The sequence below is a fragment of the Rhagoletis pomonella genome, unplaced genomic scaffold (assembly GCF_013731165.1).
Source record: "Rhagoletis pomonella isolate Grant_MI unplaced genomic scaffold, Rhpom_1.0 Rhpom_scaffold_00010, whole genome shotgun sequence".
Classification (NCBI taxonomy): Eukaryota; Metazoa; Arthropoda; class Insecta; order Diptera; family Tephritidae; genus Rhagoletis; species Rhagoletis pomonella.
In genome coordinates, this window is record NW_023458564.1 from 12,154,552 (window position 1) to 12,175,433 (window position 20,882).

Sequence of the window (20,882 nt, forward strand, 5' to 3'; positions counted from 1 at the left end):
CGAACAAATGTGACACGTTCCAGAAATAGCTAATTGGGATTTGCCGATTTTGACAATTCTCAAGTAAAAGTAAACAACGCCTCAGAAACCTTAGTTGCACTTAAACTTGCTAAAAAATCTTCACAAAAATCTCCGTTTTTTAACATTTTCGCTATTAATTATTTTTATAAATCATATATTTTGCAATTTAACACAATAAAACCGCGTTTCCTGTCGAAAAATTAAGAAAATTTACTATTTTACAGTTTATTTTATCCTCCCATTCGGCTTTGTTTACTTTTACTTGAGAAATTACATCGTCGCTGGGAATGCGGAATCTTGTATTATATCAGCATTGTCCAATGTAAACGCGCCGTAAGTTAGTAACTCGTACAAATTATTTTGCGCGAACACCCTTATTTTATTTGTTATTGTGCTTTTCATGGCAATCTTTTGTGTCGGCTTTTTTAATGGTTATGGAAATTAACAAATAATAGATAAACCTATTATTCAATTTAGGGAACGCTACTTCAGTGCCATGTATTCTTCCGCAAAGAAGTTGCAACGAATACTCTCTTCTAGAGAAATACGCAAGTGTTTCATTGACTACTTCAGAGTTAACCATGACCACAAATTTGTGCGTTCCAGCCCGGTGGTGCCATTCTGTGACCCTACTGTGGCATTTGTTAATGCTGGCATGAATCAAGTAGGTATCGAATAACTACATATAAATACACACATTGAAGTAACACTATGGAAGTAATATTTTTAAAATGCTTCTAGTTTAAATCAGTATTCTTGGGAAATGCTCAAGCACCCTATCCGCGCGTAACTAATTCCCAAAAATGTGTGCGAGTTGGGGGAAAACACAATGATCTCTCCGTTGTGGGACAAGATAGCTATCATCATACATTTTTCGAAATGTTAGGGAATTGGTCGTTCGGAGATTACTTTAAGGTACTTTTCTTAACTACATATGCACATAAACTATTATCGGATATGATAGATTTAAATTCAATTATGACAGCAAGGAGCTTGCGAAATGGCTTTCGAACTTTTACGTGGTCCATTCAACATCGATCCCAGCAGATTGTATGTAACTTATTTTGCAGGTGATAAGATACTTGGCTTACCTGCTGACATGGAATGCTTCGAAATTTGGCGCAGCTTGGGGTTTGTAGCCATTACCATTGCTAATCCCTAGCATACATGCATTTCAAACTTTAAAATAGATTTCCTGCTGAACGTATTTTGCCATTTGGTTGCAAGGAGAACTTCTGGGAAATGGGTACGACAGGTCCATGTGGGCCGTGTACCGAAATACACATTGACCATTTTCCCACAACGAGCAATAGTCATGAACGTGCGAAGTTCGTTAATGCTGATAAGCCAGATTTGACAGAATTGTGGAATATAGTCTTTATCCAATACAATCGGTATAACCACTTTTAAGATATAATAACGTTTATGTCTACACCAGATTTTTTTTTAGAAACGAAGACGGATCCGTTACACAATTGCCGGCTCAACATGTAGACACCGGCATGGGGTTTGAGCGATTAACTGCAATTTTGCAGCAAAAATCGTCAAACTATGATACAGATCTCTTCACGCCCATATTCAACGCAATTCAAAAAGTAAGATTTCTGTTACTTGAAAACAAAAACTTGATTATAACAAATTAGTTCTTCAGATTACCCAAGCTCCACACTATGGTGGTACTTTTCCAACTGCCACTGAGGCCGCTACTTTGGACACAGGGTACAGAATTTTAGCAGACCATGCACGCATGATAACGGCGTGTCTTGCGGATGGCATGTTGCCGGATCAAAAGTATGTCTAGTATTTAGAATGAAAATACAGTATTACTAATCTTTCCAAAAATATAGTCAAAAGCTTCGTCGAGTTCTACGCAAAGCCCTTACCATAAGCGAAAATATTTTTACAAATGAGAAATTATTGTCACAACTCATACCTGTGGTTGTAGAGACTATAGGAACAGCTTATCCCGAAATGAATAACAAACAGACCTCAATCCTCGAGTTGATAGCGCACGAACAAGAAGTATTTAAATTGCTGAGAGAAAGCTCTTCAAAAGCATTTGCAGAGGTTCTGACAGAATTTCCCAACTTGGAAGATATAGACTTGAGGGAGTGTCCCGGATTTGTGCCCGCATATCGTGATTTTCAAGCACAAAAAGAAACATTTAAAAATAATGTGCTACCCGGTAAATTTCTTTACAAACTTACGGATACGTATGGACTAACGGAGGAGCATTTCAAAAAATTAGCGGAATTAGAAAACATGGAATGTGATTTGCGGGGATACCTCACAGAGATTTCAAATGCTAAGTTTAAATCGAAAATTTCATTCAATGGCAATAGTGAAGATAAACTAGAAAGCCAAATACGCTCGAACGAAGCACTCGCGCGTCTAACTCAAAAGTTGGGTCCAACGGATAATAGTTTAAAATATGCTTACAAATATGATGCGAAAAATAAACGGTACATTATTCCTACACTTTCGGCCCAAGTAACCGGAATGGTATATGGTGGCTCAGAATCGGACACAGTGTTTTTAAATAGTTCATTGACCGATAGTGATCTCCTGCACATTGTAACATACGTCAGTAACTTCTATTATGAATCGGGTGGTCAACAAGGAGATGTCGGTACCATCTTATTGACATCTGAAAGAGATGATCGTTCTAAACCACAATTGCCTGTTGTGGAAGTTAAGCATGTAAATGATTGCATTGTGCACGTGTGCAAACTGCCGAAATTCAAAGAGGAGTTTATTCTAACGACTGGTGCGCAAATTCAGCTTGTAGTAAACGAAAATCACCGTCAAAGAACAACTTGCCATCACACAGGTAAATTCAATTATTTTTTTAGGCAACCCAACAATAAAACAAATTAGTTAAAAATATTTGACTCCGATTGGATGAATATATAGTAAAATTATATCACCATGAGATGAATATACATAGATACGTCCGCTCACAAGACATTTGAAAAAATAATCATTATATATTTTTTTTTGAAGCAACACATTTATTAAATGGTGCCATCAGGTCGCTCTTCAACAAAGTTACCTATCAAGTATCTAGCTCCGTTACCAGTGATAATTGCAAACTTGAACTTGGCTTAATTGGCAAGCGTATTACAAAAGACGATATTGTTCGAATAGAGGATTTAATTGGGTAAATTTTAAATTGAACCAAAAGAGTCCAAAATAATTGAAACTTATTCAAAATAAAACCGACAGACAGACCATTAACTCGAGGGTGCCAGTAGTCGTAACATATACAAATGCCAGCGAAGTGTTACAACAAGACGATATCACTATGGTACCTGGTGAAATATACCCTGAGACTGGCTTACGTTTGATTAGCATAAAATGCGAGCATCCGCAGTTACTCTCAAAGGAGTTATGTTGTGGAACGCATATCACAAACACGCAAGAGTTGGAATATTTCACCATCACAAACCTCAGACAAACCAATCGTGCACGATTTGCTTTCACCGCAGTTGCTGGAATTGCCGCTGAAAATGTGGGACTATATTTAATACGTAGATAATTGAAGCCAATAATTATTTTAAATGTTATTTTGTAGGCTCTTAAAACGGCGGCACTGCTGAAGCATCGTGTAGATATGTTGGAGGAACAGTTTAAGACTGATAAGCTCACAAACGCTACAGAAATCGAGTTACAAAAGATACGCCATAATTTATTGCACACGGAAGTTGTTTTGCCATACGTTTTTAAAATCGGAACATTAGAGCGTATATATGATATACTCAAAAAGCTCAAAGAAACCACACGCACAACCTTAAAGTAAGTAACATTAATACTTTCAGTTCTAAATGGTGTAATACATTCTTTAATTATAGAGAATTTGTTGAAGTGGAAATGAAAGCATTACTACAAGAAAAAACAATTGATATGCATCCGTTCATTGTGCACTACATCACAAGTTCAGCACTAGTCGAAGAGGTGCCTCTGCAAAAAGCTACAAAACTGTGCACCGATCGTCCGATACTCGTAGCTAGCATGTGTGAGAGTATTGTAAAAGCACGTTGTTGTGTTCCAAAGGTAGCACGAAAACAAAATACATGTATGCACTTATTTTGTTTATATTTTTATTTGGATTGTTTATAGAAATTTATTAGCGACCAGTTCGATGCAGAACAATGGCTAAAAGAATTCGCTGGGGTATTCAAATCTCAAGTTGCTACTCCAAAGGGCCAAAATTCCGCAGAAGTGTGCAATATGAAAGGTAAAAAAGTGTCAACGCAGTTCGAAGAACAATTAGAAGAAGCAATTACAAAAGCAAATAACTTTGCGGTTAAACGCCTTTTGTTGTGATTTTACATTTATTCTTAAATTAATAAAGTACTATTCGCATAAATGTTACTCAAATTTATCTGCTACTATCCAACCCTGCGCGCTTCACTCCACCCTACATCCCAGAAGATAATTTAGGTAAACCAATTCTAAGCGGTCTACCCAAGAAGGGCCGCAAAAAGTGTTTCCTTACATGCCTTCTAGAAGGGCTTATCCATTTAAAATTTACGCGAATGCATAAATTTATATTATTTAGCATTACAAATGAATTTCAATAAACATTTTAAGTTGAAATAACACATATTTGATATAAACCTTAAGCAAATACGTCAAAGATGTATGATTTTTATAAATTGAAGCAACTTTAAAAGAACTCCTCCAAAAGGCCTTCTGGAGTACGTCCTATAATAGCCCTTCTACAAAAAAGAAAGGAGAAAGGAATGTGGAGTAGAAGGCCCCTTGACTCTCAGGAAGGACTTTTAACTCGTGAAATTATCTACTGGGATATTTAGCATTCTAACTAATGGCCCTATTATGTATGGCGACTGGTGTCTAATTGCCGGTCTAGTAGCCAAGGCTACCAATATCGTGCTTTGCATTATGTATAGCGATTAATCTCAGTATACAAAAAAGCGGAGATAACATCCGAATTTACTTTTTTGGGATGTACATTAAGAGGTTATTGGCAACATTGCTCTAATGTGTTTAACAATTTATGTAAACAAATAAAAAATCGTAATAAGCTGGAAACAGAAAATTGCGCTACTAGACTCGGTTGCCGACAGTCAGTAGTCAGTTGCCATACGTAATACGAATTTTAGTATACGGTTGCCTAACGGCTATCAGTCGCCATACATAAATTTAATTGAGTAACGGAAGCTTATTGCGAAGCTCGTGAATTTTTTTTACCGTAAATGGATAATAAGATTATAAATCGATTGGTTCTTTGCTTGTGGAGTTGTAATAAATTTTAGTCCCTTCAAAAAACTTGGAAACCATTGCTGGAAGTGTGAAATATCCCAGGAATGGGATGCAGGAGTAAACTTTCTGCTTTATATTTTCCAAGTGGTGGGTCAATGTTTCGAAGAAACATACGCGCCTTTACTTAGTATTTCCAATTGCCGTCAGTTGGCAAAAGGTCTTCTGAAGTACGTCCTACAAATGCCTTTCTGGAAGCCCTTTTAAGGGTAGCGAAAGCAAAAGCTCCGGAAGGGGTTTTGCAAGACAGCATCAGCTTTAGCCTTCCCGGCGATATCAACCAGCAGGATAGAGGCATTTTTCCCCACTCCCACGACAGCCGGTTCTACGTACCGGAATGACTCGGGTTTTAACCGACCAAGGGCTGTTGTTACGGCGATCTAACCCCGTTTAGGTCGGCGAAATCCGTCAAACGTTACTCTATTCTAGGGCTATATCTGCTTCGCACCCTTCTGCTCAGGGCTGGCATTAAGTCCAACCCAGGGCCAGAAACTTACACCTGCTGCGTATGCCAGAGACGACTGCACACAAACTCCACCTCGGTCAGGTGCAATGCCTGTGGCAAGGCAGCACCCCTTTTGCAGCACGTACAGCAGGGAGCCGGCAAGCAACACAACTCATTAACACCACACATAACAATCGGTCTCCAAAGGCACACAAAGGTGCTACAATTTAACTGTAAGGGACTCCAGAGCAAGATCGAGGAGATAACTATCTTTATGGGAAGGCATGGAATATTAATAGCTGCGGTCCAAGAGACGAAGTTGCATGGCAATTCAACCTTGTTGAATTGCGCCGGATTCAACGTGCACCGTCGAGATTGCGAGCGAGACAATCTTATTGAACATTATTGACAGTCTTATTGAAGCAGACATCGACCGTCCTCAAGCCGCTGGCCGGCAGCACTTGGGGCAAAGATAAAAAAAACGTTGTTGGCAACATACAAGGCAATTGGCCGGCCGGTTCTAAACTATGCAGCGCCCGTTTGGTCGCCGGGGACTAGCAGGACGCAGTGGATGAAGCTACAGACCTGCCAAAACACGGCACTACGAACAGCGACCGGATGCCTCCTGATGACGCTTCAACACCACCTACATGACGAGGCCCAGATGCTCCCAATCAAGGATCATAACATAATGCTCTGCAAGCAATTCCTTGCGGGGAGCTACAGACGTGGCCATCCCAGCAAACAGCTGCTTCCAGAAGAGCCCTCGCCAAGGCACGTCAGGAGGAATCTTTACGAACCGACGGACGAAATCCAGACCCGTCATCCTACCGACAGGCCCTGAGCGGCATTCACAGGGAAACAGTCTCGAGTTATGTAGACTCCCGCCCTGTGAATGCCGTTCTAGGCACACAACCACCGGACGTGGACGGGACAGAGCTTTGTCTGCCTCGGGAGACCCACACCACAATAGCCCAACTTCGCTCTGGCTATTGCAGCAGGCTCAACTCATACCTGAGCAGAATTAATGAGGATGTGCCCAACCAATGCCCGGCATGTGGAGAGTCGCCACACGACTCTCGGCACCTCTTCACATGCCCTCAGAACCCCACCCAGCTGACGCTGCTGTCCTTATGGACAGCCCCTGTGGAAGTTGCACACTTCCTGGGCCTCCCCTTAGCTGAAACAGACGACAACGTTGACGGATGAACCGAACCCGAACGAGGCTTGGTAACCGCTACAACAACAACAACAGACACTTTTCCCACTAAGGACTCGGACATTCGACTATCGTCAGCACATCAGTAAAATTGCGGACGATGGCCGTATCGCCACTTCTACTGACGATGATGACACAGCATAGGCCGAAATAATCTAGACTTTAACGCCACCAGTCGGGTCTATTTTTAGAAAAAACAGTTTTCCTCTCATGTGTACAATACAATTGCACCATAAACACATTTTCACGAATATCTCCACAGCGGGCCCAAAAGTGTATTACGATTGTGCAAAACGTGGAAGTTCGTTCACAAGCATTTGCAAGTGATAATAGATATGAATAAACCAAATAGTGTATCTCCGCGTAAAAATTATATTTATTTCTCTTTATGCCAATGTAATAGTGGAATTTATGTAAAAACTACTTCTTAAAATACTATTACTACTAACTTAAAATTAGGCATCATTATGGTCTTCTTCATATTCCTCTTCTTCGTCTTCGTCATCTGAAAATTAAATGCAACGCAAATTTACTTTAGGAATTGTCTAAATAATTAATATTATTAACAGTTCTATTTATTACGAATTCCATATGAATGAACGTTTATATTCGTTTTCAAGCAACAAAAAAGGGAAAAAATTGCATGGAATTCGCGTTTAAATAATCAAAATTTATAGCTTCAAAAGAATAAGTCTCACTACCGTGTTCCCTTCGCTTTCGCGCATAAGCCCGCTTCGCCACAGGCGCTTGATCGGTTTCACCATGCAGCAAGGAGTTCCTATACAGTACAAGCGGTTGCCATTCTTCCGCTCTGCTCGATGGCATACCCGGCGATATTCGGCGATCGAGGAAATTCAATATAACCTTTTTATCCTGTTTTAGCAATTTGTTGTTGAATTCATTTAACACTTCAAGGAATAAAAGTCGTGTAGGTGCTGCTACTGGATCTTCAGGTATATCACCGACGGCAAAAAGTATGCCAGCTCGATGCAGGGCGATGACCTGTTCACGGTTCTTAATAGCATCAAACCCAAAAGTCAGTGCAAAACGTTTGGCCAACTCCTTAAGGTCAGAGAACTCATGTGAATTTTTTGAAATTACACTATTCTCAGACTGTTGCTGCAAGTCTTTAAAAACAGCAATCAAGCTGAGCAGTAAGGTCAAGGCGAAGTTTACTTTATTTATTTCACGTGCCTTTCCAAGTGTGGCTTTAATGATGTCGCCATACTCATTGTAACACTAAAAATATAAGTTTCATTTTATTTATTGCAAGCTATATAAATTTTATATTCACCTTCACGTAGTGTTTAAACATTCCAGCTGCACTCTTTGTGGGTATTATATTGTAGACAACCAATTTGCAGAAGGACGCCAGGAAGTTACGTTTTTTGTGTAATTCTTCAATTCGTGTCTCGTCTTGAACAACTGTAATGAAATATACGCACTTTAACTTAAAAAAAATTAAAAGCTCCTAGATACCTTCTGGTTTGATTGTAAAAACATAATGCTGGATAAAATTATTTAAAATTAATTGTTCGTCCAGTGTTGACTTATACTCCAAGGCGCGTATATTTTCATCTTCATTTTTAGAAAGTTGGTCCGAAAATACTATCAGAAGATCACATACAGACTGGTAGGCCTAACATATAGATGCACAATTTTTCGTTGCAAATATTGGTGAGTAAACATAAAATAAATACACTGACCGATTCTTGAATTTGTTCCGATGGTCCATTACGTGTTAGTTCGATACATGCTGCCATGTATTTAACCATATTGTCACGCAATTCAGCGCATACAACAGGTATATTACTGCTTTCACATTGATTTTCTACAAAGTATAAGCCCCAACTTATCGAAAAGTAGCACGCCTCGATGCAATAGACCAACGCTTCGTTGGGTAAAGTGCGCCCAGGATTCTCTTTCGACTGGCATTCTTCCACGTCTTGGAATATTGAATCAAATAAACTCCAAATATTGAGATTATGAGAAGCGTACAAGATGGAAATAACTTTGAGTGATATTGTCACATTGTAGATTTCATCTTCATTGGGTAGCTCTTCACCTGAAATGAATGCGACGGTATATATGCGATTTTTATCACACAAATGTTTTTTAAATATTTTAATTTTAACCTTGTTTATTCATTCACTCACCAGCAATCAAATTTCGCCAGTCATCAATGGCATCTTTATATTTATTAACCGCATTGTCAATAATATTCGACCGGGCTACATCACAGCGAGTGTATGTCGCACTACCCTCACTGCATAAGTACTCCAGTGTTTTAGCGCAGGTCTCGAGTACTTCTCGGTCCGTATGTACAGACATTATGTAACTCATTTTATCCAACAAAGCCTGCAAGTTAGATTCTTGTCGATTTGTGGTATATATGTCCAATTCAAAATACTGTGGCACTGCCAACAGATTTGCCAATTTTTCACTGTCCGCCTGGTATTTCTCCAATAAAGGCGGCAGTGTTATAATAAAATGTTCAGTCAGTCGAATTTTTTCATCTTGTATTGCCTTAAGCTCCTTTGAACTTAATGTAATTTTACGATTACTCGCGCGTCCAACGGGCGCTTCACCTGTCGCTGACTGCTTCACGCTGCTAACCATTATTTCGATAAGTGTTGACTCCTGCTTGTTGTCTAGCACCTCTTCGTTAATTCCAGGCTCTTCGAGAAGTAGATCGGTCATACAAGCCCAATCTTTGACCATGGCATTATTGTCTATGAAGGAGTCCACCAGGTAGGCACCATGTTCGTGCAGTTCAGATTCAATAAAGAACTGTACTAAATCTCGTATTAGGGGTGTATTTGGTAGCCGTATTTTACCACGTCTCGTTTTTGTCTCTTCCATATCGGCAGTTAAGTGAAAAAGTCGTACATTTAAAAACTCGGCTGCAGCCTGGGCTACTCCGCGATGCGATGAATATACAAGCTCGTAGACTATTTCACAATCTTTGTCGGCCAAAATGTCAGGGTGGATTCTATGAGCAAGAAAAAATTATCAAATTCACATAAATATAACACAATTTAGTATTTTTGATTTTTTTTTTTTTTACTTTAAAATACTGATCACCAATTTAACTGCATGTACTGCCACCTCAAATTCTTTATCCAGAGTCATAGCAACAATACGATCTTTGAATTTCGAAGTAAACAACTCTAGTTTTCCCTTCAGTTCTTCTTTGTCATATAACGGTAGTAGCGCTTGCAGGCACCGAAGGCGGACTTCACCGACCTTGTCATGTAATGTCCATCCGATGTATTTTAGATATGAGTCGTCGAGGAAATTTTGTGGATAATTTTCCATCCAGACGCCGATTTCCGCCATACAAATTGCACGTATATCCGGCAGTGTGTCCCTGAGAAAATATTTTATTTACAACAAATCTTAAGGGCCGATTACGGATCGCTACCAAACTTCAGTAGCGTTGCCATTGCATTTTTGTGCTTGCCGGAGAAATTTTGATTGAGAAAATTTATAATTATATTCAACTGTTTCTGCAGCTTATTTGCACTCAAGCCGTGATTGCTGGTACCTCAAAATTCTCTTATCTTCAATTTAAAAGCAAGTATTAACTTAGTTGCTATGCATAATATTAATTTTTAGTGCAGTGGCGTTGCACTTCGGCAACCCAACTGAAGATGCGTTGCTATACATAATCGACTCAATTAATTTAAAACTTCGAAAGCATGTTTGTAAATTACCTATATCGATGCACAAATACGGATTTAAACATATATGTTAACATATTTTTAATTTCATCCATATTCTCTTCAAGCTCGGCACGTTTCGTCATTAATGACTCCAACCGATCCGAAGCACGGCGATCTCGCGACTTTAGAGGGGAAAAATATGGGCATGTTGAGTACTTGGTAAAAAAAAAAAATTCAATATACCTTGACGCGCTCAGCTTCGTATTGTTTTGCAGCATTTTCGAAGTTATTTGAGACAAGCAATGCTACATCCACCAGCGCTGTCATTAACTTCATTGCCGCCAAAGTAGCCGTATGACGGAATGCACGCACTTGCGAATCAGAGAGACCCGTCAAAAGTGAGATCACATTATCCATAAGGAACTGATCGTAAATGATAGAATATTGACACTGCTTTACCAAAGTTTGCACAAAGTCGCAAAAATTCATTTTGAATTTTTTCCATTGCTGCCCAGGCATTATCAATGGATATTCGCCGCTTTCCTGTTTCGACGCAAAAGAAACCATAAATAAAATTACAACTGATTTTATTAAATCGCAACCTCATCAAATTCCTCAGTCATTTTGCGTATCACAGCAGTGTGTTCCATTGGATGTGGCATATCTTCAGATATTTTGCCTTTGCAACCACTTGCATTTATAAAAAATTGCATTAATGCAATTAAGGCAGAATCACGATTTTGTTTGTATTTCTCAATCCAATCATCAACAATACTCTGAAACAGCAGTTTTACATACTCATGTTTATAAGCAATCCAAACGTTTACAATATTTACTTACCGCTATGGCCGATTTGGAATGCCGCACAATGAAATATAAACTGTTTTCATCCGTGGTAACATCTCTTTCCATATCAATACGCTCCTGTTCCTTTTCAATGTGCTCCTTTCGAGGTCTCTCCACACGCTCCCGGCGTTCGCCAGGCGGTTTCCGTGTTCCGGGCGGTTTGCGTTTACGTGCCACGGGTATAAAAAAGTCGTCTTCATCATCATCAATAATTGGCGGCTTGTCACGCACTCCTCCTCGAGCACGCAGACGTGTCATTCGTTTCATAGGGCTATCTCCATCTGATGTACTTTCATTCAACACTTCCCTGTGCGATACAAAGTATTAAAAATATTTTAATATGTGTATCTACATACATGCAATGTACATTTGGCCTCAACGCGTACAGATAGGTAAAAAAATGTGGCTGAAGTATATTTATGTTTATTAAATTGAATCTCGCAGAACAAATTCGTGGAATGTCACGTCTAGCTACAGATCGATTTAGACAATCTTGTTAGATGGAGTCATAGTAATAAATTAGAATTAAATTTATATGACCCTATCCAAGTCTGCTAATACCTTTTCTTCATCTTATAGCATCCTAAATAATCAGCTTGACATAGTTAGGAACTTTAATGACCTGGGGGTTGTTTTTGATCATCGCTCTACGTTTGTAAATCACGTTTGCCATTTGCTTCCGAAGGCGTATAGTAACCTAACTTTTATTCGCAGATATGCTAAAGATTTCAGGGACCCCTATACCAGAAAGATCATTTTCAATTCGCTGGTTCACTCAAAATTAGAATATGCCTCGATTATTTGGAACCTTATTTATAGTTGTCATGCTAGTAGAATTGAAAAAGTTCAAAAGAAATGTATTCGGTTTGCTCTTCAACCGCTTAACTTCTCCGATCCCATACCATGCCGACACATGACGACGGTTATCTCCCCAATCTTGCTCTGTAGCCCGTTGCAGTTAAATTGAAGGAGCTTCATGTGGTTCGGGAGACGTGTCGTGATGTGGGGTGTAAGTGAAGTGTATGTTCTTGCCGCCGTTGGCTGTGTGTGCTGCTGTGGTGATTGCCGCCCTGTGGTGGTGGCGGGGGGCGTCGCAATCGGGGTCTGCGACCGAGCAGCGCAACACGGGCCCTCGAAGTTCCCAGTCCAATCTCGCGTGGTACGCAGACCTGAGCATGCCCTAAAGTGGCACCAGCCAAGGCAGGTGTTGCACTTGACTGATGTCACATTACGGAATATCCTGGTCTGACATACCGTGCAGATTGTAGGGGGAACCACGAGTTGTTGGCGGCGGCGTGTGGGTGGTGGTGCGGTTGTGTGTGTTATGTGGTTTGTAGTGGCTGTGGTACGGTCTGTGGTGTTATTATGTTGTTGTGTTGTGGTGACTGTGAGGCTGCTGTGTGAGTGTGTGAGGCTGCTCGGGCGGACGGTGGTTAGCCGTGGAGGCTGCTCTGTTTTAGAAACAGGGGGCCACGTACGACGTGGTCCACTGTCTATGTGTCCGTAGTCCCGAGCAGACTCTGAGGTGACTCCACCCCTCGCAGGCATTACACTTGACTGAGGTGGAGTTGTGGTGTAATCGTCTCCGGCATACACAGCAGGTGTAGGTTTCTGGCCCTGGGTTTGACTCGATGCCAGCCCTGAGTAGGAGAATACGTAGTGAATGTAGTCCTATGGACGGACAACTTCTGAGATACTTCGCCGACCTAAACGGGGTTAGATCGCCGAAACAACAGCCCTTGGTCGGGTAAAACCCGAGTCATTCCGGTACGTAGAACCGGCTGTCGTGGGAATGTCCGTCAATTCGTAGAGATGCCTCCTGACGTGCCTGGGCGAGGGCTCTTCTGCAAGCAGCTGCCCATTTGGGTGACCACGTCTATGGCTCCCAACAAGGAACTGCTTGCAGAGCATTGTATTATGCTCCTTGATCGGGAGTAATTTCGCCTCGTCGTGTAGGTGGTGTTCAGGCGACATCAGAAGGCATCCAGTCGCTGTCCGTAGTGCGGTGTTTTGCGTCGTCTGCAGCTTCATCCACTGCGCCCTACTAGTACCCGGCGACCACACTTGACCTTGTTGCGGCTCTCTACTTTGTTGACAATAGCGGTTGCGTGCACAGAGAATGAGAGCAGACTGTCGAAGGTTGCTCCGAGTATTTTGGGGTTATTCACCGAGGGAATTGGTGTACCATCGACGTGGATTCCCAGCGGTAGCCTGACCTCCTTCGTTCAGGTGGTGAACAAGGTCGCAGAGGATTTCGTTGTGGAGAGGCTCCTTGCAGTGAAGAAGCGAGAAAGCTCGGAGAGGTACCCGTTTACTTTCGGTAACAAGTCATCAATTCCATTCCCAGTCGCTATGATCGAGCAATCGTCGGCGTAGGAGACAAGGAGAAGAGGAGACTCCCTCTGGTGGTTGAGGGAGCTTTGAAATGTAAAAGTTAAACAGTAGCGGGGAAGGACACCACCCTGTGGAACCCCCTGTTTTATTTTTCTAAGTTTGCTCGATTTGTCTCTAATCTTTACCGACGAGTGTCGACCACTCAGATAATTCGCCGACCACCGTTTTAGCCTCTGTGGGAGAGAGGAAACCTCTATATCTTCTAGTAGCGTGGAGTGGCTGACGGTGTCAAACGCCTTTGACTGGTCCAACGCTACTAGAATTGTTCTCTCACAGCGACGGTTGCGGTTACGGCCACGTGTTTTTTTCTGAGTGTTTATAGCGTTAAGTGCTGTTGTTGCAACTGTACCCTTTACGGAAACCATGCTGATGCTTCGCTGGGGTCAGGTGGTTCGTGAAATACGGGAACAGCAAGGCCTCTAGTGTCTCTCGTCTGTGTGTCGTCGGATCCAGTGGTTGGTCTACATATTGCTGGACTGCGTCCTTGTACACGAATAGGTGCCCCCTGACGTGCCCGGGCGGAGGCTCCTCCTGTAGCAGAGGTCTGTTTGGGTGTTCGCTTCTGTGGCACCCCCCCCCCCCTTACGGGGAGCACTTGGGCCTCGCTGTGTAGGTGGTGCTCAGGCACCAGAAGGCACCCAGTCGCTGTCCGGAGTGCGGCGTTCTTACATGTCTGTAGCTTCGACCACTGCGTCCAACTAGTCCCTGGCCTCCAAACTGGCGCAGCATAGTTTAGTTGACAACTGCGGTTGTGTGCATGGAGTAGGAGAGAAGGCTATCGAAGGTGACCCCTAGTCGGAGAGATAGTCCCTAGGTGGAGAGATAGTCGTTTACTTTTGAGCAGGTCATCAATTCCATTCCCGAACGCCAAAATCGAGCAATCGTCAGCGTATGAGATCAGGGAAACTCCCTCAGGTGTCTGGGGAAGCTTCGAGATGTAGAAGTTAAATAATAAGGGGGAGAGAACACCACCTTGTGGAACCTCTTGTTTAATTCTTCTTGGTTTCGAGGTTTGATCTCTGAAGATTACTGGCGACTGTCGACCACTCATATAATTCGCCGACCATCGCTTCAGTCCCTGTGGGAGTGAGGAGGCCTCAATATCTTCTTAAAAACAGTGTTGCTCTACATAACAACTAAACTATGAAGCGGATCAGCAGTTTAAACTTAGTTTAAATTTAAACTGAGTTTAACTAATAGGGGTTTCTTTTCTCGAAATAATGTTGCATTTTTTAAAACCCCCAAAAAAGAACCTAGTATTGTAATTTTCGGTTACTAATGAAGTCTGTTTGCCATATCTACTTTTAGGACTCTTGAGGGTTATTTCTTCTAAACGGTGCCAACGCGGAAAGGTGTTATGCGCAAAAAATACTGTGGTCAGCGTAGACGGCGTTGGAATGATGAGGGTTATTTTTTCTAATCACGGCCAAAGGCCGCCACCGCGGATGTGTTCTGCATAAATACTGTGGATGGCGTAACCCGAGTATACATTTTGTCTAAATCAAAATTTTACCCCATTTTCAAACGGTACCCCAGGGGTTTGTGGCAGGGTTGGACGGGTCAGGTATAACTTTTTACGGTAATTATCTAGGTGGGCTTTCAACCCCCAAAATTGGTCAAAATTTTGGAAAGGGGGTACCATTAGACGCGTCTGGTCACCAATAACAAGATCCGAAAGCGGAAATTAACTGTTTTTACCCGATCAAAAGTTACTAACAAAAAATTTTGGGGGTTGAAAGCCCAACTAGATAATTACCCTTTTTAAAAAGTTTAAACTGTGCTCTTTATAGTGGGTGGGTTTCAAGACTCACGCCCTCCCTACCTCCGCCCACTAACCCAAAAGCAGCGGGCAAATAATTAAACATTCCCCTTGCTGTCTGCTTTAAGGCAGAATCACCATTTACACGAGCGATTGAGCGATGACTCAAGTGGTCCGTTCATATATTGATTAATTGATTGATACATCAATACAGATGTCCATGAAAAGTTCTTGTAGATTGTAAGTTTCGAGGAGCCAACCGTTTTCATTCTTCTATCGTGAGTATGTTACTATGTTATTAAATTAGAAAATTGCTCCCGAGAATATGGTAATAAAAATAAAAATTATAAAATATATTGGCATTCGTACTCACCCATGTTCTTCATATTCTGGAGGAGGATCATTCATACGAATTCGTTTTCCGCCCCGTCTCGCCATCATTGTAAGTTATATATGTACAGACTTGTTATTCTATAATTCCTCAAATGGCTGTAATTTATTTATTAATTTAACAAGAAACCGGCAAACAATTTTCACATTTTTCTCTATTCACAGGATACATTTACTTGGAAAATAGGTTTGTTGATATTTTATCGATATTTAATTTTCGGCCGATAAAATAACGCGTCGATAACTTACTTAAAGGGTGAAATACATCACACAAGAGGCTTGTCGAACTTAAGGCCCTGTCTCCACAGGAAAACACTGATGTCGTGATAACCATGTCACAAAATATATTTCCAATGGAGACCGCCTATTTCTCATGTGCTGCAATATATGTCAGCGCTTATTGCTTGACATCTATTGCAGGCAATTCGATAGTTTGACAGCCATATTTTCATTTGAAAGAAAGCGAGCTGGGGGAAACATCGATGAAATTTTGATATTAAATCAAAATAAAAATCTGTTCCCTACTGGATTATTTATGATTGCGTTTTAGGAAATTATTCAGCAAGTTTTTTAAAGATTTAAATGTTTTTAAACACCGAAATTGAGAGAATGTTGTCTGGTGGCGTCATGCGGCAAATGCTTATTTCAAGACATAAAAGTGCCCACACACAAAAACTTGCAATCACATTGCTCGTCAAAATGACAGTTGGTAGGCCATCGGTGTTCCCCTGTGGAGTTGAAGTGAATTTAATATTTTAAGAAAACATCTACCATCGTTGATTGCAATTCATCAATTTAAGCTTTTATTTAACGAAAAATTACACACATCAACAATCTTGCGATTGTAAAATTTTCTATGCATTTGTCAAAAATTTTACTAGCCTCATGAGATACTGAAATTTTATTCACCTCATAGTTGTCAAAAATTTCCTCGACGCGAACTTTGTTACCGATTCACACACGCTTAAGTATCTTATTTTTTTTATCCGTTCCCAAATATTTATTTCTTTCCTTTTCTCTTATCAAAAGAGTTTTAAATATGTACTATTTTTATTTTTAATATTGTTTTTCTTTTGATTGCCAATTAAAACTGGTGGCATAACCACGTCCTGAGGAGATGTGGTGATCTCCGAAATAGCTGATATAACTTCTACCTCTTAGACTTTGTTGCTTTTTCAATTTCTCCTAATAAACAATCGTGGTACAAAGCTCAATAAAAATATTAAAAATAAAATTTTAATAATCCACAATAACATTGACAAGTACTATTTTTATTTTGTATAAAAACAAAAGCTTATCTAAATGTGTAGTATTAGCAACGGGCTTTTTCGTGCTTATTTGTGCTTTTATAACATTTTACTGAACGCCCATGCACGCACGAGTTCGTGCTGACAGCAAATATTCCGGCCCGTACCCGCGGGCTTACGCATCAAAGTGCCCACACACAAAAACTTGAAATCATATTGCTCGCAACTATTTGTCAAAAGTAAATTTGGAAGGCATTCGGTGTTTGCCAGTGGGGTCGTGAGGTAAGTGCTTTTACTAGCGTTGCCAGCTGAAGTGCCTTTTCTTGGCGCCAATCACACACAAGCAAAACATCTGCAGTTGTTGCCGGTTTGCGTATTTGCCCCCTGTATAAAATTTTGTTTTTATAATTTTAAATAGCGAAAATGCCTGCCTTGAGTGCGAATCTCTTACCAGAGCAACTGGCAAGTAAAGCTGGAACTGCTTTTGTCACATCGTTGGAAGATCCAAAGCGGTGGACTGGAATTCCGTTGCTGAACTATACTCCTTTGCACGAGCTGAAGGATATGAGCATTGTGAGATTTCGAGGCATGATTCAAGATATGCTAGACCCCGAAATGTACTTGGAGCGATATGAAGTTACAAAAGAAGCGGATAACACCTCTAGAGTTCAAGAAGGAAAATATCGAGATTGTTTGTTATTAAATGATGGGGAACGTTTAAATCACGATGCGGAGACGAATGTTCATGGTGAACGCCGTGCTTTCTTTGTTATATCTATTCCTGGTTTAAACGAATGGTGTCATGAATATGAATCTCAATGCAGCCGTTACAATTTGCCTAAGCCAATGATAACAGAAATGGCAGGCGAGGGTGCAAAGAAGCGTTCAGCGCCGACAGAACACGAATGTATGGATGTTGAAATAGAATCTGCTGGCGGACAGAGTCCCGATTGTGATGCTCATAAGCGAAAACGAACAGAGGTACTAGATAGTGCTGATTCCGGAAGTAACTGCTCTGGTAACCGCTCAAGCGGAGTTATTGGTATGGAATATCATTTAAACTCGCCAATACCAAATCGTCCTAGCAAAGCTTGCTTAATTAAAATTTATAATGACTTCGAAAAATATAAATTGAATACAATTCTTGATGTGGTGGGTTTTCTGTCTGTAAATCCCGCACTAGACGCATCAACGATGGATGTTGATGCCTTCGACAACATTAATGAGATCCAAGCACAAAACCCGCCGCCTTCACTGATACCACGTCTTCATGCAATAGCAGTTCATTGTCTTCCACATCCCAACCCTTTGATGGATGAAAGGCTGCTATCTCCTGTGGCAGAAAGTGTTAACCTGGAGTTAACTGAGGACTTTAACATGTTATCAACAGGAAATGAGTTTCGCGTATTTTTAAAACTGTGCTTGTTCAATGATAATTTGGCTGCAGAGTATCTGCTATCACATCTTATATCATCAGTGTAAGTAGCCTTTGTTATTTTCCGTTTTTCTATAACTTAACATAAATATTTGTATTTACTCCTATTGTCGCAGATATTGCCGAGCAGAAACTCGATGTCTTGGGAGGTTTCTTCTAAATCTTTTCAATATACCCCAGAGTCGCTTACAACAATATACAAAAGAAGTGTATAACCTATTGGATTTGCTAATTCCCGCCAGCCACTATATCACAATGACCGCAGAGACATTGAACGATTCAACTTTTGGACCAAAGTACGTAAACATTTTTGAAATAAAACTTTACTGATTTGATTTTACCAATAGGAAAGATTATGAAACCAACAAATTAGTCTCTGGCATGCTCCAGTTGGCACCACAAACTCATCTAGTTATAGACGAAACCTTTACTAAATCTGATACCTTAAACAGCAATGGTCTATTGTCTATGCAGATCCTGGGACATGTAATGAAGCATCAACAGCTAAAATGCAATTTCCAGTACTATGAAATTGAATATGATGTAGACATACCAATATTGTGTTTTAGCGAGAAGAAAAGTGTACTACCAGTAAGTGTTCATTGTTGAAACCAGGCTATGTATAAAATGTGGTTTAATATTCTTCCCCCGCAGTACGACGCCTATGTTCCTATCGAGTATGACGAGCACACTGTTGAACTTATAGAAGAGTCGCTAAAGGCTGCGCACCATTACTTGAACCCAACACGTCTAAATCAATTTAGACGCTTTCTCACAACAGCTAAGCTCACAGAATTCAGTGTAAATGAAGCTGAGAGTGAAATGATTCAAAATGATTTTGTGGAAATGCGTAAGAACAAAAGTATTCGCGATGCTGAAGAACTTCATCATTTACTAGTGCTAGCACGTTTATTGGCCGTTGCACGTGGTAAAAATGTGCTTCACAAGGATGCGTGGGAGTTGGCTAAACAGATGGAATCGGATCGCCAAAAAAGATTCGCTGCATTATCGCAGGATCTTACAAGGCAACGAAGCAATTAATATCAATAGGACTTTTCAGGATCTTGTGCATATGTTTTTGGATTTGCATATTCGTTGTATTTGTAAATTCACAATAAAATGCACACGGTTGAAATGACAGCCCTATTGTTTTCATGTAACGATCTTTCTTAGAATGTCATCGTTCGTTATTTGATATGAGAAAATAAATATTTTAAAACTCCTAATCCTATTTCTTTAGTTATTTGTATTAAAAAATGCCCCATAATAAAATTTCTTGATTTGCTTTATTTATAGCTTTCCTTTTTTACAGATTTTATTTGTTTATTCCTTTTTATTTCAAAGCATCTGTTGATAAATTTTGTTGTAAATATAGCGTCATCGTGGTTAACAAAATGTCGACCTGAAATATACAAACCTGAAAAAAAATATATATATTAAAAATCATATATCTATTTATAGAAATAAATCGAGTTGAACAAAAAACGGTCAGAAAAATTAATTGCGTTGGATAATGGAAAGAGTTCTCTTCATGTTATATCAAAGCGAGCTGGGTCAAAGTTTCATCACAGTATAAAATATTTTACATGCTTAAAATTTTCACTAAAAACCGGATAAATGTTGCTGATCGCGGCATTTTAGTTATTCTGGGCTATCGCAGAATCCATCGTAGACAATTTTGTGAAATCTATGAAAATGCGATCACTGAATCCGAATTGATACGAACGTATGTATGCATTCAAAGTATTTCCTTCGTTCGTAGCTATTCGGATTCAGTGATAGCATTTTCGTAAATTCGGACTACGATGGGTTCAATGAAAGCCGTGATTATGCCCGATAACATTTATCTCGCTCTAGTAATGCATTATAAGCATATATATTCATACATATGTATGCCCACTGTTTTTTTCATAAATTACCTTTAAATTTTCTGTACAATAATTTTTTTGGATGTTTTTCCAGTGAGAACTCTTGGCCTGAGACGCGTCATAAATACATATATGTAGTAGCTTCTCTGCTAACGATTAGAAAATCAGTCTGAAAAGAAAGACTTTTATGTAGTTAATTCCAGTATTACATTGCAAATTTTAATTTTTAAGTCAAATCAGTTTGGATTTAGTGTCATTTAACCGTCAAATGATGGGGAATCCGAAAATATATCATCATTAAAACGTGTTA

At 40.2% G+C, this 20,882-nt stretch overlaps 3 protein-coding genes and 1 long non-coding RNA gene across 6 annotated transcripts in view; 2 read left to right on the forward strand and 2 right to left on the reverse strand.

The window, feature by feature from the left end:
* Window positions 1-384: 384 nt before the first annotated feature.
* LOC118746052 (alanine--tRNA ligase, mitochondrial) lies at window positions 385-4,395 on the forward strand. The gene is made up of 12 exons (XM_036479786.1): window positions 385-685; window positions 763-936; window positions 1,007-1,152; window positions 1,212-1,415; window positions 1,472-1,616; window positions 1,673-1,812; window positions 1,869-2,851; window positions 3,025-3,181; window positions 3,247-3,532; window positions 3,596-3,816; window positions 3,873-4,074; window positions 4,141-4,395. Exons 1-12 carry the CDS (start codon window positions 518-520, stop codon window positions 4,345-4,347), a joined length of 3,033 nt encoding a protein of 1,010 aa, XP_036335679.1. The 5' UTR covers window positions 385-517; the 3' UTR covers window positions 4,348-4,395.
* A 2,927-nt stretch (window positions 4,396-7,322) lies between these two features.
* Window positions 7,323-16,218, reverse strand: LOC118746053 (cohesin subunit SA-1-like). 2 transcript variants are annotated; one of them, XM_036479788.1, is made up of 12 exons: window positions 16,006-16,218; window positions 11,474-11,786; window positions 11,236-11,409; window positions 10,877-11,176; window positions 10,685-10,815; window positions 10,036-10,338; window positions 9,125-9,960; window positions 8,675-9,033; window positions 8,448-8,607; window positions 8,263-8,384; window positions 7,670-8,207; window positions 7,323-7,473 (listed from the first exon to the last, which is right to left on the reverse strand). In XM_036479788.1, exons 1-12 carry the CDS (start codon window positions 16,071-16,073, stop codon window positions 7,424-7,426), a joined length of 3,354 nt encoding a protein of 1,117 aa, XP_036335681.1. In that variant the 5' UTR covers window positions 16,074-16,218; the 3' UTR covers window positions 7,323-7,423. The 2 variants fall into 2 exon arrangements, with proteins under 2 accessions (XP_036335681.1, XP_036335680.1); XM_036479787.1 differs by having other exon boundaries at window positions 8,263-8,393.
* A 1,280-nt stretch (window positions 16,219-17,498) lies between these two features.
* LOC118746055 (mini-chromosome maintenance complex-binding protein-like) lies at window positions 17,499-19,993 on the forward strand. 2 transcript variants are annotated; one of them, XM_036479790.1, is made up of 5 exons: window positions 17,499-17,551; window positions 17,688-18,747; window positions 18,821-19,000; window positions 19,052-19,295; window positions 19,359-19,993. In XM_036479790.1, exons 2-5 carry the CDS (start codon window positions 17,693-17,695, stop codon window positions 19,743-19,745), a joined length of 1,866 nt encoding a protein of 621 aa, XP_036335683.1. In that variant the 5' UTR covers window positions 17,499-17,551; window positions 17,688-17,692; the 3' UTR covers window positions 19,746-19,993. The 2 variants fall into 2 exon arrangements, with proteins under 2 accessions (XP_036335683.1, XP_036335682.1); XM_036479789.1 differs by lacking the exon at window positions 17,499-17,551 and having other exon boundaries at window positions 17,632-18,747.
* LOC118746057 overlaps window positions 19,972-20,882 on the reverse strand; it is a 1,714-nt gene continuing 803 nt past the window's right edge. Inside the window, exons 3-4 of the long non-coding RNA XR_004993766.1 lie at window positions 20,624-20,741; window positions 19,972-20,121 (exon numbers count right to left, since the gene is read on the reverse strand). This is a non-coding gene — a long non-coding RNA (uncharacterized LOC118746057). The remainder of the gene's footprint in view (window positions 20,122-20,623; window positions 20,742-20,882) is intronic.

Coding starts and splice junctions, on each gene's coding strand:
- LOC118746052 (XM_036479786.1), top strand. CDS start 518: ATGTATTCTTCCGCAAAGAAGTTGCAACGAATACTCTCTTCTAGAGAA. Junction 937..1,006: donor CGTTCGGAGATTACTTTAAG/GTACTTTTCTTA, acceptor CAATTATGACAG/CAAGGAGCTTGCGAAATGGC. Junction 1,617..1,672: donor TATTCAACGCAATTCAAAAA/GTAAGATTTCTG, acceptor TTAGTTCTTCAG/ATTACCCAAGCTCCACACTA.
- LOC118746053 (XM_036479787.1), bottom strand. CDS start 16,073: ATGATGGCGAGACGGGGCGGAAAACGAATTCGTATGAATGATCCTCCT. Junction 10,339..10,684: donor GTATTTGTGCATCGATATAG/GTAATTTACAAA, acceptor ATATTTTCTCAG/GGACACACTGCCGGATATAC. Junction 7,474..7,669: donor GCGAAAGCGAAGGGAACACG/GTAGTGAGACTT, acceptor TTTAATTTTCAG/ATGACGAAGACGAAGAAGAG.
- LOC118746055 (XM_036479790.1), top strand. CDS start 17,693: ATGCCTGCCTTGAGTGCGAATCTCTTACCAGAGCAACTGGCAAGTAAA. Junction 18,748..18,820: donor TCACATCTTATATCATCAGT/GTAAGTAGCCTT, acceptor CTATTGTCGCAG/ATATTGCCGAGCAGAAACTC. Junction 19,296..19,358: donor AGAAGAAAAGTGTACTACCA/GTAAGTGTTCAT, acceptor CTTCCCCCGCAG/TACGACGCCTATGTTCCTAT.